Source organism: Myodes glareolus, chromosome X (genome assembly GCF_982192425.1).
Source record: "Myodes glareolus chromosome X, mMyoGla1.1, whole genome shotgun sequence".
NCBI lineage: Eukaryota > Metazoa > Chordata > Mammalia > Rodentia > Cricetidae > Myodes > Myodes glareolus.
In genome coordinates this window covers 19,016,915-19,044,718 of record NC_142053.1, presented here as the reverse complement: position 1 = coordinate 19,044,718, position 27,804 = coordinate 19,016,915, and the positions used below count along the sequence as shown (strand labels likewise).

The 27,804-nt window shown below is 42.8% G+C and overlaps 2 protein-coding genes across 2 annotated transcripts; both read right to left on the bottom strand.

Annotated features, from left to right (window-relative positions):
• Positions 1–2,660: 2,660 nt before the first annotated feature.
• Positions 2,661–2,968, bottom strand: LOC125415443 (large ribosomal subunit protein eL37-like). Its single transcript, XM_048457682.3, has one exon. It carries the CDS (start codon positions 2,952–2,954, stop codon positions 2,661–2,663), a length of 294 nt encoding a protein of 97 aa, XP_048313639.2. The 5' UTR covers positions 2,955–2,968.
• A 15,010-nt stretch (positions 2,969–17,978) lies between these two features.
• LOC125415417 (uncharacterized) lies at positions 17,979–27,803 on the bottom strand. Its single transcript, XM_048457645.3, has 5 exons — positions 27,618–27,803; positions 21,131–21,290; positions 19,048–19,398; positions 18,617–18,710; positions 17,979–18,229 (listed from the first exon to the last, which is right to left on the bottom strand). Exons 2-5 carry the CDS (start codon positions 21,255–21,257, stop codon positions 18,130–18,132), a joined length of 672 nt encoding a protein of 223 aa, XP_048313602.1. The 5' UTR covers positions 21,258–21,290; positions 27,618–27,803; the 3' UTR covers positions 17,979–18,129.
• Between the last annotated feature and the right edge of the window lies 1 nt (position 27,804).

Here is a 27,804-nt window from a genome sequence, read left to right as displayed (position 1 = left end):
GCTACACAGAAAAACCCTGCCTCGAAAATCAAACAAACTAAAAAGAAAGAGAGAGCGAGAGAGAGAGAGAGAGAGAGAGAGAGAGAGAGAGAGAGAGAGAGAAGAAAGAACGAACGAAAGGAAGAAAGAAAGAAAGAAAGAAAGAAAGAAAGAAAGAAAGAAAGAAAGGAAGGAAGGAAGGTGAGCAAGCCATGAGGAGGAAGCTAGTAAGTAGGACTCCTCTATCCTGCTTGGGTTCCTTCCCTGAAGGATTGTGATATGGAAGTGAAAGCAAACTAAACTCTTTCTTCCTCTAGTTGATTATCATCATGATGCTTTATTACAACATTAGAAACCCTAAGACAATATGTCTGTCAAATCTTTCTAAGTTTTTTTTCATAATTGGATCAGAAGATATTCAAACACTTACACATAGTAATATTAGGATATGCCTTTATATATAATATATAGTATATAATACATAATACACAACATATAACATATAATACATAATATACAATACATAACATATAATATATGATATACATATAATACACAATATATAACATATAATATATGTTATACAATATATGACATGTGATATATGATATATAATATGTGGCACATAATATGTGGCATGCAATATATGGCATATAATATGTGATATATAATATGGCATATATGATTGTATGATATGTGATGTGTAATATATGATATATGTATATAATGTATAACATATAATATATAGGAGCCTTTATATGATAGACAGAATTGTTATCTTATTGGGTTTTGCCGGGAAGATAATGTCTTGCATTAAATTGATTAAATTTTACAGGCGCAGAAAATTTATAGTCTGTTTTATAGAAGGCAAACTTAAAATGTAAATTTAAACCATAAAAAATTAATTTACTGGCTTGTATGTAGGTACTTGTGAGTAGTGTCTGGGCTTCGTACCCCGTGAAATAGACATACATTTTTCTCAGTGTTGAGATGGGTTGTTTCCACCATTGGTACAATAAAGTTGTTACTCAGTATTAATTCATTGTTAACAGGTAATACGTTGTAGTATTATGGTAGGAATAGGTATCTTAATATTAAATGGTAGGAAATTAGGTATCTTAATATTAAATTCCGTATATATGTACATTATAAAATTACTGTGGTAAAGTTGACCATAACCAAGACATTGTTTGTTTGTTTGGTTGGTTGGTTTTTGTTTTTTCAAGACAACATTTTACTGTGTAACAGTCCTGACTGTCCTGGAACTCGCTCTGTAGACCAGGATGACTGGGAACTCTTCAAGATCCACCTGCCTCTGCCTCCTGAGTGCTGGGATTAAAGGTGTGAGCCACCACTGCCTGGCTAAGACATTGCTTATAAAGTTGTTTGTTTAATGCTTTATATTCAAGGCCATAATCTTTCTTAAAATGATGATCTACCTTCAGTAAAAATTAAAAAGTGCTTAATTTTAAAAGACAGATGCTTAATGCTTTATGTTCCCTGTAAATTTGTCTGGCTTTTAACAGCCTCAGAGAGCTCACTTAAATTCCTCTGTAGGGGCTGGAAAGATGGCTCAGTGGTTAAGAGCACTGCCTGTTCTTCCAAAGGTCCTGAGCCACATGGTGGCTCACAACCATCTGTAATGAGATCTGGTGCCCTCTTCTGGCCTGCAGGCATACATGCGGACAGAATACCGTACACATAATAAATAAATCTTTAAAAAATTTCCTCTTTAGGCTGTTGTATTTTGATGGCCATGTTATAACTTTGATTAAATAGGGCCATCATATGTGGTATACTCATGTATCAATAGATAAGTTCTTTTATGTTCATTGTTGTTATTCTAAAAAATGTTTCTAAAATATGTTTCAAAGTATAAATTTAATTAGAGGATTTTCTATGCTTAAAATTCAATGCATTTATGTCAAACTAGAGCCCATCTCTTTGTGTCTAACAAGGTGCTATTTTTTCAATTTTTATTATTTAGCTCTATTTTTTTTTGAGACATGATTTCTTAGTATAGTCTTGGCTGACCTGGAACTCACTCTGTAGACCAGGCTGACCTCGAACTCATAGAGATCTGCCAGCCTCTGCCTCCTGAGTGGTGGGATCAAAGGCGTGTGTCACCACCTCCCAGCTTATTTAGCTCTGTTTATCATGTGTATAGGTGCACTTCATATACACACCACAGAATGCATACAGAAGTCAGACAGTAGCCTTCAGAAGTTGATTTGCTCATTTCATAGATCAGATGACCAAGCTTGTGCAGCAGGTGCTTTTACCTATGAAACACCTCGCTGGCCCAGCAAGGCTTTTCTTTTTACAGTATTGCTCTTGTGTGTATGCACATACATTTGCTTTGGCACATATAGGGAGGTCAGAGGACAACCTGTGTGCATCGGTTCTCTCTTTCCCCACGTGGGTCTGGAGGTTCATCCTCGGGTCCTTGGGTTTGGTGGCAGACATCTTGCCCCATGGAATTATCTCAATCAGATAAGGTAATTGCTTATGTTTTCCTCTGATTTTGTCAGGTTTTGACTATTTGGGTCTTAACAAAGTCGGGGTTCATTTAACTATCTGTTTTATTTTAAGCCTTGTAATGACCTTCATGTGAACTGTTTTTCTTTCTTTTTTTTTCATTTTGGAAACCAAAACATTTATTTTATGACAGATTGAAATTCTCAAGATGAACTGGATGCTGCAACAGCTGCCCTCTTGGGTTTAGGGGTTGTCCCTTCACGGAATCCATGTGTGAATCTTCGGTAGACAATTTTTAGGTGCCTCATCCGCCTGGTCCCGGTAGTGTTTCGTTTCTTAGCCCTGGCTCTCCAGTTGTACTTTCTCTTGCGCTTGGCAGGGTAGCCGCATTTGCCACAGGTAGACTTCTGAAGGTGGTAGGCCTTAGAGCCACAGCGGCGGCACAACGTGTGCGTCTTGTTGCGATGCTTTTCGAAGGATGACATTCCTTTCGTCATCTTGCTTCTGCCGTCGAGGACAAAGAGCTGAACTGTTTTTCTTTTAATGTGACTCTAGTACTTCCCGCTCCCACCTCCCCTACCCCGTCTCATTCCTAGTACATTCCATACCCTATTTTCTGACAAGAGAATTCACTGTGACAGGGGTGGGATGAGACTGACCCTCAAAGGAGGTGACACTTTTCAAAAGGTCGCCCAGATGTAAGGAAATTCAAGGAACAAGTAGTGGTGACTGCTTGCTTCCCCCTGAAGAAGGAGGGAAATTGTCAGGATGGAAGCAAGTTAAAAGGGACATGGTGGCGCGGGGGGGGGGGGTGCTTGCCCATCGTCCCAGTATTTGGGAGATTAAAGCAAGAAGGTTTGATTCAATTCAGCCTGAAACTTATGTGGCAAGACCTTGTCTCAAAACTAGCAACCCAAATGGAATTTTTACAGCAGCTCTGCTAAAGGGGACTGATGTCCAGAGGTGATGGAGAGGCGGTTTTTCTGCATGGCTGCCTGACACTAACCCATTATCTTCTAATCTTTGATCCTATGTAGATTGTGTATGATATTTGCTTCAGACACAGGCATATTTTAAGCATTTTCACAAAACCACGGGAACTGTAACTATCTTGCATGACTAGGAACTATTCTGAAGAGGGACACTTTCTGCTCCACCCTTCTGCTATGGGACTCCTGAAAACAATGGTTCCCAAAGAGCTAAAAACTTCCCTAAGTATCCCAGGCTGGGGCTGGGAAGGGAAGGCCAGGGAATCCACACAGTTCAGCAAGCTTGAATCAACATCCCCATAATTCTCTGACTTTGTTTCATCTTTTCAATAAAATTGTAACAGCGCTCCTGGAGAAGGTTGGAGAAACCAAACAGTTTTCTTTCTGGACTGGCCCAAACTATCAGAAAATAAGTGTTCCTTTGTCAATTCGCTTCCCAGTTTCCTTTATCACACAGTAGGTGTATGAAGCTAAGTGCCCTGGTCATAAGATGACGTTGTTTTGTTCACAATTTAGTAAATCAGAGACGTGGCTTGGCCGTTAAGAACACTTGCAGTTAAGAACACAGCACGTGGCTTACAATAGCCTGTCTATTACTCCAGCTCATATGTAGGCCTTACAAGTTTGGAACCAATTTTTTCACCACTGTGACCTATTTACCAATTATTATAATAACATGCTGATTTTACTTCTAGCCTAGAAGAGAATGCCACTGTTCTCTTATCAGCTGGCTCAAGGGTCAGTCCTTCTATCCTATTCTATTTCTAGATGGGAAAGGTCTTCTTCTTCTTCTTCTTCTTCTTCTTCTTCTTCTTCTTCTTCTTCTTCTTCTTCTTCTTCTTCTTCCTCTTCCTCTTCCTCCTCCTCCTCCTCCTCCTCCTCTTCTTCTTCTTCTTTTTCTTCTTCTTCTTCTTCTTCTTCTTCTTCTTCTTCTTCTTCTTCTTCTTCTTCTTCATCTTCCTCTTCCTCCTCCTCCTCCTCCTCCTCCTCCTCCTCCTCTTCTTCTTCTTCTTCTTCCTCTCCTCTTTCTTCTCCTCCTCCTCTTCCTCCTCCTCCTTTTCCTCCTCCTCCTCTTCCTCCTCCTTTGTTTTTGTTTTTTTGAGACACGGTTTCTCTAACTCGCTCCATTGACCAGGCTGGCCTCAAATGCACAGAGATCCACCTGCCTCTGCCTCCCAAGTACTGGGATTAAAGGCATGCACCACCACCGACCAGGGATTTCTGCTTCTTAAGGACTCCCCTGAGAGGGTCAGGCCAACCAATATAATCTCCTTGCCTTTGGTACCTTAATTAGCCAGGCAAAAATACACTATAATAGTATTCAACAATTAGAGCACATTAGCTTGAGCTGCCACAACAGAATAGCACAGGTTGGGTGGACTGAGCAAAAATAAACCTAAAATAAATGTATTTCTCTCCATTTTGGATGCTAGGAAGTCAATATAATCAAGTTCAAGTGAGGGCCTACTCCTGACTTGCAGTCAGCCATGTGTATCCTTATATGATGAAGAGAGGGGAAACAGAAAGTTCTTGAAAACCAAGAAAACTGGCATAACAGACAAGAGGACCAATGGAACCGAATAGAAGACCTGGATATCAATCCACACATCTTCGAACACCTGATTTTTGACAAAGAAGCAAAAAATATCAAAAGGAAAAAAGAAAGCATATTTAACAAGTGGTGCTGGCATAACTGGATATCAACACGTAGAAGAATGAAAATAGGCCCATATCTATCACCATGTACAAAATTCAAGTTCGAATGGATCAAAGACCTCAACATGAAGCCAGCCACACTGAACCTTATAGAAGAGAAAGTGAGAAATACACTTGAACCCATTGGCACAGGCTGCCACTTCCTAAATAGAACCCCAGCAGCACAGACACTGAGAGAAACAATAAATGGGACCTCCTGAAACTGAAAAGCTTCTGTAAAGCAAAGGATGCGGTCGACAAGACAAAACGACAGCCTACAGAATGGGGAAAGATCTTCACTAACCCCACATCAGACAGAGGTCTGATCTCTAAAATATACAAAGAACTCGAGAAATTGGACACCAAAAGAACATATCATCCAATAAAAAAATGGAGTACAGACCTAAACAGAGAACTCTCAACAGAGGAATCTAAAATGGCTGAAAGACACTTAAGGAAATGTTCAACATCCTTAGTCATCAGAGAAATCCAAATGAAAACAACTCTGAGATTCCATCTTACACTTGTAAGAATGGCCAAGATACAAAACACTGATGACAACTTATGCCGGGGGAAAAGGGAACACTTCTGCACTGCTGGTGGGAGTGCAAGCTGGTACAGCCCCTTTGGATGTCAGTGTGGCAATTTCTCAGAAAATTAGGAAGCAACCTTCTTCAAGACCCAGCCATACCACTTTTGGGTATATATCCAAAGGATGCTCAATCGTGCCACAAGGACATGGGCTCAACTATGTTCATAGTAGCATTGTTTGTCATAGCCAGAACCTGGAAACATCCTAAATGCCCCTCGACTGAAGAATGGATAAGGAAAATGTAGTACATTTACACAAAAGTACTAAACAGCAGAAAAAAATGACAGCTTGAATTTTCCAGGAAAAGGATGGAACTAGAAAACATTATTTTGAGTGAGGTAACCCAGACACAGAAAGACAGTTATCACATGTACTCACTCATAAGTGATTTTTTAAACATAAAGCCAAGAAAACCAGCCTACAAATCACAATCCCAGAGAACTTAGACAACAATGAGGACACTAAGAAAGACTTACATAGATCTAATCTACATGGGACATAGAAAAAGACAAGATCTCCTGAGTAAACTGGGAGCATGGGACCTTGCGGGAGGGTTGAAGTGGGAAGGGGAGAGGCAGGGAGGGGAGCAAAGAAAAATGTAGAGCTTAATAAAAATCAATTTAAAAAGAAAAAAGGAAACCAAGAAAACAAATCCTCATCTAAACCTAATCACTTCCCCAAGTCTCATCACAGGGGGGATCAGGCCTTCCATCCGCCAACATCCTATCACACAGCTCAAAGTGGAGAGCAAGGCAGGCTTCTTCCGGAATTCTTGTTTCAAAAACGGTTCTTAGTCACTGTCTAGAGCACCGGCACATGGGAGCAAGGCGTGTAAACTGTGAACCTGGCTTGCCAGTCTTAGACTAGGTGTTGACTGCCTGGTTAATGGGAATCTACCACCACTGATGTAAGAAGCCAATCAAACCGATTTAATAAATTCCGGTTTATTTTGAGCAAAGCACTTCTGGGTGGCTCCAGGAGAAATTGGAAAGACCACGAGGGGAACCCACGAGGTGGGGGCTTTTTAATGTCTTCTGGGGGTGGAGTCTCCAATGGTGGGCTTTCTCGGGCCTAGTGTGGACTGAGACAACTCTAGGGGAGGGAGCTTGTGGTGGAGCTTCCATCCGAACATTCTAGACTCTATTATAGATGCCAGGGCTGGAGTGAAGCCTCCACCTGAACCCTAGGGTAGTGCAAAAGAACCCAGACTCTCCGACCAGAAAGGCTCTATTTTTTAGAAGCTGTATGAACCTGTGAAGTCAGTGACTGGAGCTCTCCTTTTTTGTAATTAGAATACAGGGCCAGTGAGATGGTTCGGTGGGTAAAGGCACTTGCTGCAATGTCACATAACCTGAATTCGATCCCCAGGATCCACATGGTAGAAGGAGAGAACTAAGATCCGCAAGTGGTCCTCTGTGTGTGCACGCAGTGATATGTGCACCCCACCCTGCATAAGTGCAAAAACTAATCCAGGGACAGTCAGCTAGTTTTAGCAGAAAAGTTGCTAACGTTGATGACCTGAGTTCAGTGCCCAGGACCTGTATGGTAGAAGGAGATAATTAATTTCTAAAAATGGACCTCTGACCTCCACATGTGTATACACACACACACACACACACACACAGAGAGAGAGAGAGAGAGAGAGAGGTAAATGTAATTTTAAAAACTGTTAAAAATTTTAAAAAGAAAAATCTGTTTGCTTTTGTTTTATAGAATGGTTCAGAGAATTTAATCTGACCATTCAAAGCAATAGTTCCAATAGGTGCTCTAATAAGTAAACGATAGTCATTATTTTGTTTAACAACCACACTCCTAAATCAAAAATTCCCACATTGCATCAACAAAAGCTCTCTGGTGTCATATTCTCTCTGTTAAATAGAGTGGATGGTTGGGTTATGTCATGAGGATTACAGAATGGGAGCAGGCTGTGGTGGTACCCACCTGTAATCTAGCATTTGAGAGGTAAAGGCAGATGGATTGTTGAATTCAAGGTCATCCTTGGCTACATATTGTGTATAAGGCCAAGTCTGAGCTACATTATACTCTGTCTCAAAAACCAAAAGAGCCAAGTTTCAGGGTAGCCAGGGATAAGAAACCCTGTCTTGAAAAAAAAAATCAAAACGGTGCTGGCAGCAGCAGTAACAACAACAGAAAAAAACCAAAACAGAGCCAAAAAAAAAAAAAAAACCCAAAAAAGAGCCAAAATCAAAAGGTGAATGGGACGTCCTACAGAAGTCTCTCCCAGAGTTGTGGAATTAAGAATAATATAAGGAATAATTATTCTGAAACGTATAGAGAGCAGTTAGGCTCCTGCACTCAGGTGGACATAAAGCAACTGCAATTAAGGTTAGTAGGGCAGTTCATGGAATTTGCTCTCATCAGAGACCTGCTTCCCAGTACCTTCTTCCCACCCCAGGGGAGCAATACAGTACATTCAGGAGAAAACCAGTCCCCGTTTGGGAGACAAAACAGTATAATGTAGATATTACAACCTGATTCTTAAGGTGGGCTGACTAAGGGAGTAGTTTCTCCCATGACTGAATGAGAAGAATGACAAGGGTGTCACTGAACAAAATACAGGCGCCAGGATGTGCAGTAACACTAGGTGGCAGCCCAGGACCATAAATTAGCAGAGCATTTATGTGGCTGCCATACTACAGGCAGACACCAGGGGGAAGCCTGTGGTAGAACACTGCAAAAGTATAGTCCATCACAAGCCCAGAAAGGATTAAAAAGAAAAACAGGCTTGAGAAACTCTATCCAGAATGAATAGCTAAAATGTTCCCTGAACAACACCAGACTACAAGATCTTGGAGAGGTAGCTAATATTTTAGATGCTGAAATCCTAACGAAGCTAAGAGGACAGGTAAACAGGGAAATATGGTGCGCTTAAAGCACCACCACTTCTCCCTTATCTGTCTGTCTGTCTGACTGTCTCTGTCTGTCTGTCTGACTGTCTCTGTCTGTCTGTCTATTTCCCTCTTGCTCGCTCTTGCTCTTTCTCTTCTCTCTTTCTACTCTCCTCTTTCTTCTCTTTTTTCCCTCTCCCTGTGAGACAGATGCAAGGCTTGGCACACACTAGGCAAGCACACTATACATACAACCCCCTATCCCTAATCAGTAAGTGAAACTTCTAAAACTAGAACTTACGAGGGGAAAAAAATGGGCAGATATGAGTTGCTTGTCAAACGATAGAAATCACCATCCTAAGGTGCTCAATAAATTAGAGAACAAAGACAACAAAATGAAATCAGGGAAATGATCTATGAACAGAAGCAAAGACTGAGGAAAAACACAAAGGAAGGAATTCATGGCTACCACTCTAAACCTGGTCATAAGCCCATAGTGTTTGGGGGGGGGAGAGTCATGGTGGGGGAACCTACTGTAGTTGTTTTCTTAACTGGTCATATTGTCAAGCTGTGTTCATGCTCTCAACCTGCTAGAGAAGCCTCTGTCTGCAGTTGGCAGAGTCTCTGTCTGTCTGTCAGTCAGTGCAGAGATGCATCACTTGGTGCTAAGGATAAGTGACTGTGAGCGCTCAGCCCTAAATGGGACAGGCCAAGGGAACATTTGCAGAATGGACTGAAAGAGTAGAAGAGTGGGGGCGGGCAGGGAGGAGCTCACTGAGACGCTGTCCTCTGATGTTGCTGTTGTGCTCGCGAATTCACAGTAGCAGTGGTTAGCTGGGTAAGATCAAGCCTGTCAACATCCCAGCATGGGGAGGGGAGGAACTTATGAAGCCTCCCCTTCACTAAGGAGCTATTAGCCACTGATGGGTGCTGAGGGAGGGAAAGTCCCTTTTTTCCCATGGGGGAATGTGGCCACTGGTAAGTTACTCACACTCTAGTGGACGGTCCTACACCCAAGAGCATACCAGCAGCGCTAACTGTACTCTTGGGGTTATCAAAAGCAATTGAAAAAGTAGAGGACATAAATTTGAGAGGAAGTTGTAGGGGGAGGAATCTGGGGGAATTCAGAAGCAGTGGGGACAGATATGATTGAAATATAATGTATACATGTATGGAATTCTCAAAGATTTTACACACACACACACACACACACACACACACACACACTACTTGAACGATGCTAGCAAAAAACAAAAATCTTCCTTAGCTCCTGGTGAGCAAAGACTGGCATTGTGTCTACCTTTTTCAAAACTGTGCAATCAAGAGTACAATGGCATATTTAAAATACCAGGAGAAAAGTATAATCTAGATCTTAGTATGCTGTGGAGTTATTCTTCTTAAGTGGAAAACTAAAGACTTTCATAAGCAAACTAAATTGGAAGACTGCATTGCCAATTCCCTTCCCTCAGAGGGAACACCAAAATCAGTTCTTTAGAGAGAAGGAAAATGATATAGGTTAGAAACTCAGCTGTATAAAAGAAAGATGACTGGTTATGGAACACACAGAAGCAAGATGAAAAAGTCAGTTTTCTTATTTATTATTAATATAAACCAGATCGCGCTTTGGTTCAAGATAACAGTAGCAACTGCATTCTCATGTTTGTATGTTCAGCGGGAGGGAAATGAGTGGTTGCTGTGGGGAGGAGAAGGAAAATGGCCTCCATATGCTCAAACCAAGCTACACAACTGTCAGCACACACACAGAGGATCTAGGTCAGTCCCATACAGGCTCCTTAACTGTTGGCTCAGACTCCATGAACCCCCACAAGCTAAGGTCAGCTGTCTCTGTGGGTTCCTCCTTCATGGCCTTGACTCCCCCGGCTGGTACAATCTCTCCTCTCTTACTTCAGGAGAACTCCTGGAGCTCGGCCCAATGCTTGGCTGTGGGCTTCTGCATCTGCTTCCACCAGTTACTGAATAAAGGCACTTTGATGACAATTAGGGTAGTCACCAATCTGATTATAGTAGACAGCCAGTTCGGGCACCCAGACTAAGGCCCTCTATCATTTCCCCTGGAAGATCCTATAAGAAAAGACAGGTAAGTAGAGACTATTCTGGATCCTGGGGTCACTTAAGAAACAGGTCCCAATAAGTTTGGTCAGGGGAAGTCTAAAGGTGTGTGGTCTGGAGACGTCACATTGAAGGAGAGACAGGGGATAATCACGGCTGGTAAATGGAACATTGTACTCATGGGTCTTGCATTCCCTTTGGGAGATAAAAGCATCAAAATCAAAGAAAACTCAGATACCAGAAGTTTCCAGAAAGGAAGCTGAAACTGGGGGCTGGAGAGATGGCTCACTGTTAAGAGCATTGACTGCTCTTCCAGGGGACCAGAGTTCAAGCTTGTGATGAAGCTCTCTCCGAGCACCTAAGTCAGATTAAGGAAGAGATTCCTGATGACTGGGTGTCTCGGAATCTGCTTAAGGGAGAAAATGATGTGGTCATGTCCAGGCTCCATGTTAAAAAAAAATCCACATAAAGGTAGCCGAACCTTTTTAGGATAGCAGGAGCTGAGTTTCAGAAAGTGAAGTCCCAAGTTTAATCATGCCATCAGGTAAACTGCAGCACTACGTACCTATTAGAATTGCTCTTATTTAAAAATAACAAAAGCAAAAAGAAAAAGAAATACGGGGCTCGGAGACAGCTCAGTCGGTAAAGCGCTTGCCACGAGAGCAGGAGGATGGAAGCTTGGTCCTTAGAACTCATGCCAAGGAGCTAGGTGTGGAGGTGCCTGCTAGAATCCTTCTGCTGGACAGACAGGGACGGGAACTCACTGGCCAACTAAGCCTCACCTAACCAGGTGAGAGACTCTTTGAAAAAACCCAACAAGGAAGATGGCACCTCATGAACAACCCCACCCCCCAACCCGTGGTTGACCTCTGGCTTCCACACATATGTGTATACAGTGTGCCCATCCCCACGACTACATCCACATACACAACTGTTGCCAAAGATGTTCAAAAATGGGAACTTTTTGCAAAGAACACACTGTTGTTAAGAATGTAAATTAGTGTAGCTATTACAGAAAACAAGATGAAGAGCTCTCCAAACAAACCACAACAAACAAAATCACACCAAACCGAACTATCTTACGATCCTGCAATTTCACTGCCGTGTTTGTCTGAGGAAGAATTGAAATTAGCAACACTGTGGGATTATTTACAAAGACCAAGCTACACAATCAGTCCAAGTGCCTGCTACTAGTAGGTGCAAGGATAAAGAAAATGTGGGCACATGCACAATAGACTTTGAGTGTGACTTGTAAAAGAAGGAAATTTGGTGGGGTGCTGTAACCCCGACAGTCAAGTATTGAAAGCAGAAGGGTCATTGTAAGTTCAAGGCCAGCCTGGGATACCGAGTGAGAGCTTGCCTTAAAAAATAGGGAGAGAAAAAAATTCTGTAAGAAAGAAAAAGGAAACAAAATTCTGTCATTTGCCACAATGTGGGCGAAGTTGAGGCTGCTGTGCTAAGTGAATGGCAAATATTGCATGACCTCGCTCCCATGTGGATTCTAACTAAAACATAGCATTGAACTCATAGAAGCAGAGAGAAAAGAATGGCGGTTGCTAAGGACTGGGCCAGAGGTTAGGGGATGAGCGCTCGTCAGGTCTTACAAAGGTGCTTACGTAGGAGGAGGAATGTGTGCAAGAGTTCCAGGATGTAACCTGGCAACCACAGCTAGTGATAAGACATTGTAATAACAGTATTCTATACACTAAAAAATGCTCCAAGTGTGGCTTTTGTTTTTGTACTTTGGAGACAGGGTCTGGCTATACAGCATTATAATGGCATTGGACATTCTCCTGCTTAAGTTTTCTGAGTGCTGGGGTTACAGCAATGACTCCGAGAAGAGGTTTTAAATGTTCTGACCCCCCAAGTATATGGGGGGTAATACAGATCTTCATTTAATCATTTCCAAATCTGCACACATATATAGTTACATTGTGTATCATAAATGAATATAATTGTACTGGTAAATCATAAATAATACATTTAAACCTGGGTATAGTGGCACATGCGTTTAATCCCAGCACTCAGGAAGTAGAGGCAGGTAGGTCTCTGTGAGTTCAAGGCTAGCCTGCTCTACATAGTAAATCCCAGGACAGTCAAAGCGATATTGGTAGACCTTGTTTTAAAAAAAAAAAAAGAATTACAAAAAATAATTCAAAATAAATAAAAATAAAGCTAGTCTATGAAAAAAAGTAAATTTAAAATCCTTCAAATATTGGAATGGAACACACATGTTCAAACTCTGCTGAAGCACAGTCTCTTGACTCATAAATATTCTAAATATTCTAGTGTCTCATTAGCAGAAATGCAGCCTTGATTCCTGTCCAACGAGGTCATTTCATCATTGGAAAGAACTTCAGTTGTCTGACAGGAGCTAGAGGTCTCACGAAGCTCTGCTGATCCTCATCAGAAGGCGCAGCGCACCACCATCTCTCACTGACCCCCAAAAGGAATCACCAAGAGTTTCAGTATTTTACCAAACGATCTCCAGGATGTCCGCCTCTGTGTTTAGGCGGGACCACAGGAGTCTGTGTAGATATACATCTTAAAAGTGGTGTATGAAGGTAGGAGGAAAATAGTACTGAACCAGACTAAACGTTGGTGTGGGCTTAATAAACCAAGGCTCTGGAGTCGGTTTCGTTCCATTGATTACAGGACTTTTTTTACAGCCTGTTGATCAGTGAGCTGAAATATAGCCCAAGGATGATTTCTTCTAAATTAAGGACAAATCTCAGACAGGGCGTGGCCCCCTCACAGAAAGACGTCTGAAGCCGAAATGAGACTGCTGGATTAGCATAAATGGCTGCACAAAGAACTGTTTGGCCACCTTGGTATGCCCTGAGGACATGACTTTATAACTGATTTCCTAAGGAGAGCCTAGGCACCTCCCTAGTGGCTGTTCTGTTTGCCAGACGTTGCTGTGGCTTTGCCCTTGAGGACCAGCCTTTGCCAAGTGGATCTCTGATCCGTTACTAGAGTAACCATGCGCTATAAAGGTAGGCTAATTATTCAAGTGTCTCCAGAGAAATAGAATCAAGACATATGAACATCCTGGGTGATGGGGAATCCAGGACAGCCTGGCTGTAGGTTCAGGCTGAAAACCCTTGCGGCCTCCTCTGATATCTCAAAGGAGCTCCCTGCTTAACTCTGCCTTGTAGGCCTATACTTTAATCTGACCTCCCACGGTACTGTCTGCCTACCTGCGGTGTTGGAGCTGAACTTCACTTAGGCCCTGACTGAGCCACTGGCTGTCTATATGTCCACGGCACTAATAAATATTTTAGTAAAGTCAATAGTCAAAAGGACGTTCTGCCACAGTATGCTCCCCATGAGCCCCCAAAGCTGAGACCTTTTATTCAGCATGACTGGATGACTCCAACCCATGCCAAGAAGATGCTATAGTTTGAATGTGTCCCTTGAGGTTTACTTCCTAATGCTGAAGATAGAGCTGAGGGCCTTGTACAACCAAGCAACACCTCCAGAGCAGAGATATAGCACTTCTAAAACATGATTATATCGTGAGGGATCTCCATTCCTGGATGGACCGTCAATGTTAGAGTGGGTTAGTAATCAGCAGGGCAGGTTGGCTTTAAGAGTGAGGCTGACCGGGTGTGATGGCACACATCTTCAGTGCCAGCACTTAGAAGGGGGAGCTCTTTGAGTTAAGGCCAGCCTGGTCCACATAATGCCAGACCAGCCAGGGCTACATCACGAGATCACGTGACTCTGTCTTGATATAATAAAGTAAAATAAAATAGAGTGAGGTTGGCTGTCCTTCAATTCTTCTAGGCAGATGCTGCCTCTGGCATGTTGTGACATAGCAAGAAAGACTTCATCCGATATGAGCTCCTGACCCTGCTCTTGTTAGCTTTTAAACCTGTAAGAAATAAATCCGAGCTCCTTCTAAAATTCCCAGTATTAAGTACTCTGTTAAGGAAGCAAAAAAAAAAAAAAAAAATGATATAAGACCGGGGAAACCCACTCGCTAATCTAGTTCAGAACTGTGACAGATACACTCAGAAATAATGTAGAATCTGGATTCCCCCCACGGTGCAGTCAAACAGAAATAACATTATCATGGCAAGTCATCAGAATTTTGAGATTATTTAATACCATCCCTGAAGTGACACTTATTTCTGGGGAAGCACAATGTAGCTGTGGCTCATGGGTAAGAGTAGCGATCATATGATCAGTTCAGCTTCACTCACATCCGTCTCAGGCTCCCGAACTCACCCTTCAGTTATATCCTAATAGCCTGATAGTCAGAAAGCTATCGTTAGAATAGACGTTCAGAACATCGCAGCTATCATACATTGGCTCTCTGACCTTCCGGGAAAGGGCTATTGCAATATGAAAGGCCTAGTGGAAACCACTAGAACTGCATACCTACAGTGCTGGCAAACTGAAAATGACACTCCAGTCATAGAGCGATTTGTGACGCCATTGGCAATTAAAGATGCAGGCTGTCATCATCTCAGAGAATAACTGCAGTGGTGGTCATTGTAATCAGATGATTACTCCGGGAACCAATGCGATTCTCTGGGACACTTCCTTGTTTTCACAATCAATGTATTCCTGGGCACCTGACTGTCACAAGGAGAAGACTGACTTCACTTGAAAGGGCAACGTAACATCACTTTGTGTATGCAAGCATATTGAGGTATACTTATGCCTGTATATGTAAGCATATTGAGGTATGTACATGTTCATAAGTGTGTGCGTGTGTGTCTTCCTCAATCATTTTCCATCTTAGTTTTTGAGACAGCCTCTCTCACTGGACCTGGAGCTTGTCAATTCAGCTGGGTTGGCTAGCCGGAAAGCCCCAGGGATACTCCTGTCTCCACAGATGCACCAATGGGATTATTGGTGTAAATGACTGGGCCTGGTTTTTGTGTTGGTTCTGGGGATTTGAACTCAGGCCTTCATGTCTGTGCAGCAAGAATTTTACTCATAGAGCCATTTTCCCACCCCCTAGTATCACTTCTTACCTCAGGTTTACATCCTATAGTAGTCATTAGGGATCTTGATTACCAACGCATAGCCCCATTCCTTTGAACTGGCGGCATTATTCCCATTGATGCGGAAATGGAAACCAATCCAGACACCCTGGCAGCACACTTACTGAACAGAGCATGAGAAATCGTTCCCAAACAAAACCAGGGCCTTTGAAATGAGTGACATTTTGGTGATCACCTAATCTAAGGCATATCGAGACAGTGCTTGTAAGATGAACAAATACCCACATTTTAGCTTTAAAAGGGGGACACAGCAACACTTCACCTCAGGGTTGTGTGCTGCGATGTTGAGCAAGAATCTGCTAGTTTGGAATAGGGCCCAGAAAAAAAGAAGTTTGTCTTGTATAGCATCTGTGGCTTCAGGAATAGTTCTCTGTGGCCAGTTGATAAGGAAAACAAGAAAGTAAATATACTGAAAAAATTCCTGTGTGATTTTAATCACTAACAACACGTAGGCAGCACCTCTATTAGTTTCCTCTCTTCGGCATAACAAACTTCTCTCACCCAACAGCTTAAAGCACCACAATCTGTAAATGAACAGCACTGTGGGGCTCTGTTGGGAATCTCACAAAACCGAAGTTGAGGTTTCAGTCAAGCCCCGACCGATTGGTGATCCCCCCCAAATTACTTCCAAGCTCATTACAGTGAGTGGCAGGTCCAGGTTCCTAAGGTCGTATGCAGGACAAAACAGCATTGTAAGCTACTAGGACCACAGCCATTAACCTTTGGGGCAATAAAAGCTTCCACACTATGACATGACATTGTGATCACGGTGTCAGGTTGGATACCACACGCTAGCCTGTGAAGATTAACTTCCAAGATCATTCGCACTGCTCAGTACCCAAATCCCCAACAAGGGAAATGACCGAGACCACAGAGGGTACTACATCCCAGAGTGAGTACTTGGCTTCCAGGAGGCAGGCCAATGGTTTTGGAAAATGACCAAAAGGAGAAGGGCAGATTTGTTCTTCATTACATAGAGGTTTGTTGAGGGCACAGACTTCCTTTCCTAGACATAGTATCAAGAGAAGACCAGCTCTCATAGACCTAGAAAATGACCTCCTGACCATTACAGTACTCCACACAGCAATGTCGTTTAAAGTGGGAGACTGCATCCAGTGCGCATGCTCTTGAAATGCACTGTTTCATTGTGTTTGCTGTAACTGAAATTGACTGGTTTGAAACAGGAGTAAAATGATAGTTTTGCAGGGTCTTATTTAGTCTGGGTTAGCCTTGAAACTTGCATTATAGCCAAGGATAAACCCCAACACCTGATCCTCCTGCCTCTGCCTCCCAAACTCTGAGATGAAAGGTTGTGCCAACATTCCTAGCTAAAATGACCATGTTTGAAGAGTTGCCTGTGTTTCTAGCTTGCACCACTGCCTGTGGAATTCCATAGGCAGGACCTAGGAGGTGGCAAGCCTGTCTTTTGCTACCAAGTGTATGAAGCAGTTTGTATCCCGGCCTCATTTCTGTCTTTGGTGATGAAGGGAGTAATGGGAAGATCCAGGTCTACCTGCTACTCCTAGGGATAAACCACCTAACTCTTCTTTCCCGTCTTGACAGTTTTAGACCCTGCCGAATCATCTTTGCAAGAAGATCCCAAAATTAATCCGTGGATGTGGAAGTGGAAAAAGCTCATCACTACGGAAACTGCATCTTTTTCAATCGACAGCCATGTGGAGGAGGATTCCGTAATTTCTGGAGTAATACTTGATATCACGTGATACTTAAACGTGCTACAAGGGCTAAGGAGGATGGTGTGAAAGGTGTGGAGTCCTTAGTACTCCCGTGTTATGTCGTTAGAGGTGTTGTACATTTCCAGTGGCTTGGTTCACACAGGCCAGGGAACGGCCCAGCCCAGATGGTTAAGTAAAAAGGCTTGGAGACAGCTCACTAAGTCAAACCCCAAAACCTGTTGAGGGGCTATCTCGGGACAATGGGAAAAAAGAGATGGTTGGAATGCCAGGCATATCAGCACATACTTTTAAACTCAGTACTCAGGAGGCAGAGGCAGGCAGAGCTCTGTGAGTTCTACATAGCAAGTTTCAGGCCAGCCGGAGTTATACAGTGAGACCCTGTCTGAGAAAACCAAACAACAACAACAAAACAATCAAAAAACAAAAATAAAGAAAAAAGCCCCAAAGCAATACTTGGCGAAGAAGACAGTTGTAAATACCAGAGCTGACAGTGGTGACCTGCCTGAGAATGCAGACTTGCCATGATATTTCCCTGATGACACAATAACACCAACCAGCAGAGGGGAGAGAAAAAAGCCGCAAACCAGCAAGAAGTTACGCTTTCAACAAAATGCATAGACAGAAAGCTCATCTTTTATTAAGAGTAGGTTAAAACAGCTTTCTTTAATTCTCTTAGATAGCACATGCAAGGAGGCTTCAGCATCCCCTTGCTACATTCAGGGCAAATAGTGCCGCATATTGCTGATCATTGTAAAAACAGGATCAGGTGCTTGAGTTTAGATCGATGTTCCTGATGGTGCTGTCTGACATCATTTTTTCCAGTAACTTCTCGAGATAATATATTAGGTGGTGTCTTTTAAACCTGAAAATAAACATACGTATCATGTAAAAAGAGATACCCAAAGAACCTGTGCAGGAGGAAGTGCTGTGTGATCCAAAACAGGAGCTCACCGTCTGTAGGAAAAAATAGTCAGTACCTCCTGGGTACCGCGTGTTCTAGCCAATAGGAAAGGTGTCTACTGAGGATCAGTGCCCAACTCAAGACTACCGTGACAAAGGAGGGTTGGGTAGGCCTGGAAGGATGTGCTGAATACCGGTGACATCAATCTAAACATCTATGTCATCAGCCTGAACTATAAAGTAGGGGCCAGGGACTGAGCACCTCACAGTAGGCGCTGTTCTCCACCCCTCAGCCAACCACTGCAGGGAGCCAACAGCTTTAAGATGTGTGGTCCCTCTGGGCACCCACCTTGCTGCTTCCTTGATGGCGAACTTAACAAAATGCAAACGGATCTCCAGGGGTCCCCGCACTTCATCCAGCAGCTTGAAAATCCTTCCATATTCTGTAGAGAATACAAGAAGATGTCAATATTTCACAGAAGAGAACTGGGTCTTGGTGAATCTGTGTGTACCTCAGTAATAAGCTTCATGGTCACAGATGTTCAATGGTGTGTGTGTGTTCTAAATGCCTATGCACAGATACGGATGCAATTGTTACGAGCACTAACCAAGCAACATTGCAAATGCAAGATGGATTCTACTGAGCTATCTTACTCAGTTATGTAGAACACCTTGGTTGTGGCAAAGGCTCTCTCTCGTGAGGCAGTTTTAGGTTATTCTAATCATACAACTGGAGGCATGTACCTTGTCTCTGTTGCTAGCCATTCTTTGAGTACTTACGTCGTCCATAGCGTCGGATTTCCGACATCAGGGCATGTTTTATTCCATAATTAATTACTTCTGGATCCACTGGGTTCACAATGAAGTGGGAAATTTCCACAGAAGTTATTTCTGTGTCATCTTCAGCGCTTTCAGAGTTGTCTTGGTCGGCACTTGCCCCTGCACCTGCGACGTTATCATCATCTTCGTGATGAAGCGTGTCATCAGGCAGAGAATCTTGCGGACCAGGGAGAGTGGCATCTCCCGCCGCAGGCTTACGCTGCGCTTCATCACATTCTTGCGGGTAGACTTCAGGGGACTTGGAATGACCCTCCATCACCCCCTCTTGGGCTTCCTGGTTGACAGGAGCTCCTGGAAAGCAAAGTGACGAAACAAGCTGTGACCTAAGTGACCTCAGTGGCTCCACACAGGCATCATCTCTGTGCTCCTCGGGGTCTAAAATTATTTCAGAGGAGGCGAGTACACCAGAGAAAAATCTCAGCCATGACAAACTGACCCCAGGTGCAGCATAGAGGAACACCACCTCATACCTGTAGCTCCAAGAAAATACATACAAACTAGCTGGGCAGGACAGGGAAGAAGCAACGTAGATCCCTGGTGCTCCTAGCTTAGTGTAACACTGATATACTTTACAAGTTGAAAAGCTAAAGAGGTCACAGATGTCAAAATGTTAGGTGTACACCTTCACTAAAAATCCACATCTGAAGGTGACTTTTCCCCTTCGTGCCAAGGTGAGTTCTTCTCCCTCTCCCTCTGTCATGTCTGTGTCATTTACTCATGTTCTGATGTGTCCAGCACCTTCCGGGGTCATCAGCGAACGTGGAAGACAGGAGCGTCCCCTGCTCCTGTGGAATTCTCCATGTCATGGAGACACTGAAAGGAGCTACACTGTTCTCATGTTGGAGAAGAAGCCGACAGAAATGTGAGAGAAAGCAGCCAAGGGTGCTCACAGGGTCACCAGGTTGGTGCTCCCTATGTGAGGGTCACCAGGTTGGTGCTCCCTATGTGAGGGGTCCTCTGAGCAGAACAGAGGAGGAGACAGAGGTAGCCCGTGTAGATGTGGAAAAAAAAGGTGTGGTGTGTAGTGTAAGCCGGGGAAGGGAATGTAGGCACTGTGTAGTAAACAAAAGACATAAACTCTGAGGGTGGCTGCTGGGGTCCAGATAACTGTAAGATGGTGGGAATGGGGGATGCAGGGCCTGATGGGTGAGGGACAGTAGTCAGATTGTATCTTGCATGCTTGGGAACACAGAATTTTTTGTCTCAGCATGAATGTGGCCTACTATATTTACCTACTGACAATCCTCACCCTGGCTGCAGGGTTGAGAGCCGTTGTCAGGAAGTGGTACAGATGGGAGGGAGACCGAGCAGAAACTACCTGTCTGCTCTGTGACAGTGTGAGCTAGAATGAAGACTTACATGGCCTGAGTTAGGAAATATCACATGATCAATCAAGACAAGAAAATAAAGGGAAGAAAAGCCAGCGATAAGGCTTCACCAGTAAGAAACGGATCATGGAGAACAAGACACCTTAGGAAGCTGGGGCTGAGGAGAAGGCTATCCTTCCAGAGGACCCAGATTTGAGTCCCAATGCTCACGTGGTCTCTCCCAACCATTTGCAACTCCAGTCCCAGGGGATCCCATGGCCTCTTCTAGCTCTTTTGGATAACAGGTACACAAGTTGAGCATAGATACACATGCAGGCAAAACACCCCCACACACAAAATAAAATAAGAAAACCCAGAAAGTTGTCAGTAATAAAGGGGTGGCTGTTTATACCAAAAGCTGCTGAGAATGAATGTCAGTGTCATCGCAGACTATTGATGCCCACAACAGTTTTTGTGATGTTGACCCCCCGCCCCGGCATTGTAATGTGGAGAAAAGGAGAAGGCAGGTGAGGAAGAAGCCCAGCCAGGTGGAAAGGGCATCTGCCCCCTCTAAGAGCTTGTCTTACACTAGGTGCAAGGAGCTGTTTGGACCTGTTGCTCTCTCTATGGCAACTCCCATCACTTCCATCATTCCACATGTTTCCTGCGAGGTGTAAATATGCTCATATCTGTCCATCCAACTTTGATATATTTACCTTCTCCCTTCGCACTAGCGGAAGCTTCAAGGGGTTGATTTGGCGCCATGTCCACAGTGTTCCTTTTCTTTGGTGATGGGCCCATGGCTTCTCCTTCTCCAATAGGGCTAATTTTCTGTTTAAGCATTGTGTGATGCTCCTTTTTGTCAGGCTCCTTGCCCTAGAAAACAGCAATGAAGGTATAATATTCCCCGAGTGTGGCGGCACATGCCTTTAATCCCAGAGCTCAGCAGAAGCAAGAGGGTCTTTGTGAGTTCCAGGACAGCTTGGTCTACATTGTGAGTTCCAAGATAGCTGGGGCTACATAGAGAGACCTTTCCAAAAAAGAAGAAGAAGAAGAAGAAGAAGAAGAAGAAGAAGAAGAAGAAGAAGAAGAAGAAGAAGAAGAAGAAGAAGAAGAAGAAGAAGAAGAAGAAGAAGAACAAGGGAGAGAAGAAAAAAAGAAAAAAGAAAAAAGGAATATATAATATATACATTATAAGCATTTCATTATATTTATTTAAAAGGCTTCTGGGATAAGGTGGGCTAAAAAGTTTCCTCCAGGTTATTCCACACTAAGAAGAGTCAGGAAAACAAAGAAATCCGAGAATTGTGAAAAAGCAAATGTGGCCAAATCTGAAAATACCAAAATGTTTGAAATGACAAAGAATTCAATGGTACAGTTTTAGAAATTATCCCTAAGCTTAAAGAAGCAAATAAGAAGCTGAAGAAAGAAGTAGATTCGTGAAGTAGATGGGAAAAAAATGGCAATTAAAATAGAGATCCCGGGGAGATCAAATCGAGCAGAAACACTGAAAAAAAATGCATCACACAAAAGAGGAAGTGTCTAGAGCAGTGTTTCTCAGGCTGCGGATCGCGACCTGAACCACTCTTCCACGGGAGTCTCCTAAGACCACTGGAAAACACAAATATTTGCATTATGATTCTTATCAGTAGCACAATTAACAGTAATGAAGTAGCAATGAAGATAACTTTATTGTTGGGGGTCACCACACATTAGGAACTGTATTAACGGGTCACAGAGTTAGGAAGGTTGAGAACCACTGCTGTAGACTAAGCAAAAAAGAAAAAATAATCAGGAATTAAAGACAAGCTTGAGGAATTATTACTTTCACATAGCAGAAAACAGAAAACAAACTACAGAAAAAAAAAACCCACAGCAATCATGACCACAACTTTCAGGAACACTGGGACATGTTGAAGAGACCAATTCTCTAAAATTTCGGCTTAAAAGAAGGAACCAAGTTACAGTGTAACCGCATAAAGTCATGGAAATCCAGCAGAAAATTCCCCGAATCTAGGAAAAATATACCTATGCAAGGAAAGGAGAAATTGCAATTAAATGTGATCAGAGATGCACCGCTCCCTGTCATGTAATGGTTCTACTGTGGAGGGAGCGGAACAAAGAACAAATACTGGAAGTCTCAGGACAGAAGCACCGCGTTAGGAAGAAAGGCAAAGCCGCGGGGATAAGGAAGACTTTCTTCGCACGATCTCGAATGGACGATTACCACAGGCTGATACATTTTAAACTCTGAAAGTCAGTAGTTTTCAACCCAGCTTACTACGTTCAGTAGATAGATTTCTCCTTTGAAATTCGAGGAGAAATGAAGTTCTTTCAGGAGCAGCTTGAACTAAAACGATCCACCGCCACTCCGCCATCCTGAAAGAAAACACTAAAGAAAGAATATTACACACAGAAGATGAAGATCCACAGCAGCGTGAGAGCGTGGGGAAGAAAAAAAAATCACTACAAGGGTAGAAAGACAAACAGCAATTTGAAAAGAGGCAAACGTTTTTACCTGAGCGAACTCACAAAGAACAAGGAAGAAAGTGGTACTTACCTTGCAGTGATCGCTCTAAATATAATCGCTAACTACGTAGAAAATACGCAGCCTGAGGGCTGGGGAGTCGACTTGACTGTAAAGCGCCTGCTCAACCTTCAGGCACACCTTAGGAAGGGTCAGACACAGACACTAATCTGTAACCCAGCACCGGAAGTCAGAATGACAGAAACAGGACAGTCCCTGGGGCTTGCTGGCTGGTTGGTCTAGCCTGACCAGTGAGGTCCACCTCCACTGAGAGACTCTACCTTTAAAAACTAAGGTGGAAGGCACTGGAAGAAGATACCTGACGTCATTCCCTGGCCTTTACATGCACAGGCATGCATAAGTGAACACACCCGCATGAAAATGTGCAAACACCAAAAAATATGTAGAATTGAGAAATGTTTAAAAACAAACAAACCAAGATTCAACTGTGTCCTGTCTCCAAGAAACTCACCTCACTGTCGTAAAAAGATTAAAAAAACGAAAAGTCAAAGTATGGAATATTGTGTTCCCAGGCAAACAGAATCTATGTACAAACAAGAGCGGCCAAACTCTCAGCTGAAAAAGCTGACTTCAAGATGAAAACTGTAAGGAGAAATGAGGACGGCCACTGCCCCTTAATAAAAAGAACAATTCGTCAAAGGATGTAACAACTGTAAAGACACACAGCAAATGGCGGAGTTTGTCCGTACTGCATTGGGCTATTAAACAAGAGACTTCTTGAAGTAGTTTAGACCAATAGTGAGCCCAGATTTGAGTTCCCCACTTCTCTCCCCGGGTCTGTTATCTGTCTGTAGTTTCTGACGTGGGGCCTGTCTGTTGTTTGTCTGCCGTGTGTATGGAGTTTGACTGTCCCTAACAAAGAGCATGGCTCTGTACTTATTTAATAGCACAGAAAACACGGTATGGAGAAGGAATGAGGAATTCTTTTCTACAGTAATCTTTAACCGAGTTTTGCAAGGGAAGAAGTTACTTTACTGACCCTAGTTGACCCGTAATAACATTCAACACTGCAGAGAGATGTTATCAACCCAGATCCTTATGCTGCTTCCTACGTTTATGGGACATTTGTCATGTAAGCTTGCTTTTAACCGGTGAGCTGCTTTCAGCACGATTCCCACAATACACACACACGCTATCCTTGGTTGGTGGCACGAACGCATACATACTTTAATATTAAAACTATGCATTTAGCTTAGGTAGTAAAAGCTGATTGCATAGGGAAACCAGGGCTTAGTAATATTGGTTACATTGCTTTCTTAAAATCAAGTGAAGGAGCCTGACTTCACATTAGAATAGCAGGTCACATATGTAGTTTTAAATAATCACAAGATGTAGTATTAACTTGGTTCCAAGATTCGGAAAAAGTTCCACTTCTTGAGACAAGAGATATTTTCTGTAAAAGCTCTTCCTACATGGGTACAATCAATTTCATAGATCAAGAGGTACTGAATGGGAAGGATCAGGGAGATCTGAATACAAGAAGAAGGAATGATTTCAACATCACATTCTCAGCAACTGATAGATCATCCAGGCAAGGAAATCGCCACACATCAGAAGAAAGCTGCTCCATTCACCAGACTCTACCAAATAGCCAACAGCTACGAGTACACACTTTCCCCATCAGCCCAGGGAGCCATCTGCAAAATGGATGACTGACATTTTATCTCATAAACTAAGTATTACTAGCTCTAAAAACTTGCATCTCATTAAATGATAATGGTATAAGCTCAGGAAAGCACAAACAAAGGAACTATTGAAATTACACCAGCCAACAGAGATCACATACTAGATTTCTGACGATTTATCAGATCAGCAAAGAAAGCAGGAAGTGGATGTTTTAAATCCCTATGGTTTGGTGATGATGAAAACCCAATGTTCAGGGTGCAGCGGAGGCAGTTCTAAAGAGAAAAGCATGCAGGCCTGAGTCCCCACAAAATGAAACCCAGAGAGATTTCAATAAATCTAGTGATGATCCCCAATCTTAGACAAATTATAAAAAAGTCAAACATGAAAAGAGAAGGAAAGAAATAATAACAAAGCAGAGATTAATGACTTAAAAACATGCAAAGATGAGTGAAATAAACAGTTTTATGAAAAGATAAGATGGACAAACCATGAGCCAAGATAACCAAATGAAAGAAACCTATGGGACTGGAGAAATGGCTCAGCAGTTAAGAGCATTGCCTGCTCTTCCAAAGGTCCTGAGTTCAATTCCCAGCAATCTCATGGTGGCGCACAACCATCTGTAATGAGGTCTGGTGCCCTCTTCTGTCCTGCAGACATACACACAGACAGAATATTGTATGCATAATAAATAAATAAATATAAAAAAGAGAAAGAGACCTAAATGAACAAACCAGAGGAGTTTAAAAGGTCATGGCTAGAAATGAGAGTGAACTTCGGAGGAGTTTACGTAACAGTTCAAGGAACACTGATGCTGGTTCTTTCCAGATCTGATAGAATTCAACCACGGATCCCATACTATGTATTCATACTGCTAAGTGTAGACTGTCATATGAGAGAAAACAGGCTGTTTTGTCTCCTGTCGAAACATTCAGTGGGTTACAGAAGTTGCTCTGTATTCTCGGTTGCTTTCAAGTCCTGAAGAGGATTTGAAGGTTAAGGTGAAGGTTAAGGCATCTTTTAAATGACCAGCTACTTCCCTAACCCTTTCCTGCGCTTGAAGTTGATTGAGGTTAAAGCAGCCTTGCCCTTCTGCACGGAACTGTACCATGACATGCTGCGTGCTTTCCACCCACCCTTGGATTTTGCTTACTAATCGCTTATTTAAGATGTTTGTCAGCAGGCTGGTGGTGGCAGAAACCTTTAATCCCAGCATTCGGGAGGCAGAACAGGGGAATCTCTGTGATTTCGAGGCCAGTCTGGTCTACAAAGCGAGTTCCAGGACAGCCAGAGCTACACAGAGAAACTTGACTCAAAAAAAAAAAAAACCAACAAAAAAAGCAAACCAAGACAAACAACAACAACAACTACAAAATAACAAACCCCAAACCCCAAAAGATGTTTGTCTCAGGGCCAGCAAGATGGTCAAGGGGTAAAGATGCTTGCTGCCAAGTCTGATGACCTCATTTCAATCTCCTGGCAGAACCCGCCATTGTCCTCTGACCTTCACACATACTCCATAGCATATGTACACTGCGTTTGTACACACACTCACAAGTAAATGCTTAAAAAGATGTTTATTTCGATTTTCAGGACAGATTGTGCCTCACAGTAGAATTCAGTCAATGGATCTAATTTATAGACCAATAAATTAGAAAATCTAAAAAGAATGGTTAAGTTTGTGGACACATAATGGGCACTTAAAACAACGTAAACAGATAGATGACAAGCAACGAGGGTAAAGCGATAACAAAAAGTCTCTCGGCAAAGAAAAGCCAAGACTCACTGCACCCATGGTTGAATTCTCCCAGATCTTGGGAGAGCTACCATCAGTGCCTCTTAAATTGCTACATAAACTAGAAAGGGAAGTGCCCATGCCAATGTGTTCTGTGATCCAGTATCACCTGGATAGCAACACAGAGTAAGAAAACAACAGAGGAACCAAACTTCTCAACATCTGGAAGCCTAACTTGACAACACAGTAAAATGACCGCAAGCCATGCTCATGCTGGGTTCTTTCTGGGACTGCAGCATGACGTAACTAATACAAGGTCATTGTGGTGAAAGGAGAGAGCCAACTCCCACAAGCTGTCCTCTAACTTCACACATTTAATGTGACTTTAAGGAAGTAGCAATGCCCGAAATCCTAATTCAGAATAAGTAGCTCTGCTACACGCCGATAACAGAGTGAAATTGAAGTCAAGGGAACAATTTCACTTCAATGGCCTCCATATACACCTGGGAATAAACCTCACCAAATAAAGAACAGAGCTCTACCATGAAAGCTGTAAAAGTCTGAAAAATAAATTTAAGGAAAGGCTAAAAGATGGAAAGACTTCTCAAGCCCGTGGGTATGTTGATAAAGTTGCCATGTTACCTAAAATGATGTATAGGTTCAATGCCATCCCCATCAAAATTTCAGTGGCATCATTCACAAAACTAAAAAGAACTATAAAAAAGTCTAGATGAAAGTACAAAAATCACGAACAAATAATAATATCAATCCTGATTAAACAAGTACAATGCTGGAGGCAACACAATCCCTAAATTGAAATTATACTACAGCCTGTATTGACATCCAGATGGAGAGAGAGAGAGAGAGAGAGAGAGAGAGAGAGAGAGAGAAGGGGGGGTAAGATAGGCGAGGAGAGGGAAAGAAATCAAGAGAAAGAGACAAACAGAGAAAGGAGAGAAGAAAGGAGGGGAAGAGAGAACAATGAAACAGAACAGAGAACCCAAGAAATAAGACAAATAAATACAACTATTTCTCAACAAAGGTGCCAAGATACATAAATGGAGAAATGAAAGCTTCCTCACCAAGTGGTGCTTGACATGTACAAGACTCAAACTAGACAGAAAGACAGAAACTCTGGATTAAATTCTGACCTGAAACACTGTGACTGCTACAGGCAAACAGGAAGAACCCCTCAAGACATGGACAAAGGCAACGACCTTTCAAAAATGATCTCACTAAGGCCAGGGACAAAAAAGAAGCAATGGCATCCAGCTGACGAGCAGCAAAGAATAATTACCAGATAGAAGAGATGGGACCCAAGCTGGTGGCTCGGATGATGCGTGGAACCCAGTGTTCGGAGCCCGAGGGAGGATTGCTCCAAGACTGAAGTCAGTCGAGGTTATGGAGTGACACCCGGACTCGAAAGCAAAGCAAAATGAAGTGAAAGAATATATACCATGGGAACAGAAGTGCTGAAGTGGGAG

Bases quoted from the DNA above. Each gene is read 5' to 3' on its own strand.
- LOC125415443 (XM_048457682.3), bottom strand. From the start codon at position 2,954: ATGACGAAAGGAATGTCATCCTTCGAAAAGCATCGCAACAAGACGCAC.
- LOC125415417 (XM_048457645.3), bottom strand. From the start codon at position 21,257: ATGCTTAAACAGAAAATTAGCCCTATTGGAGAAGGAGAAGCCATGGGC. The intron at 19,399-21,130 runs GTAAATATATCA...TTTGCTTTCCAG, and splicing joins CGCTAGTGCGAAGGGAGAAG to GAGCTCCTGTCAACCAGGAA. The intron at 18,711-19,047 runs GTAAGTACTCAA...TATTCTCTACAG, and splicing joins AATCCGACGCTATGGACGAC to AATATGGAAGGATTTTCAAG.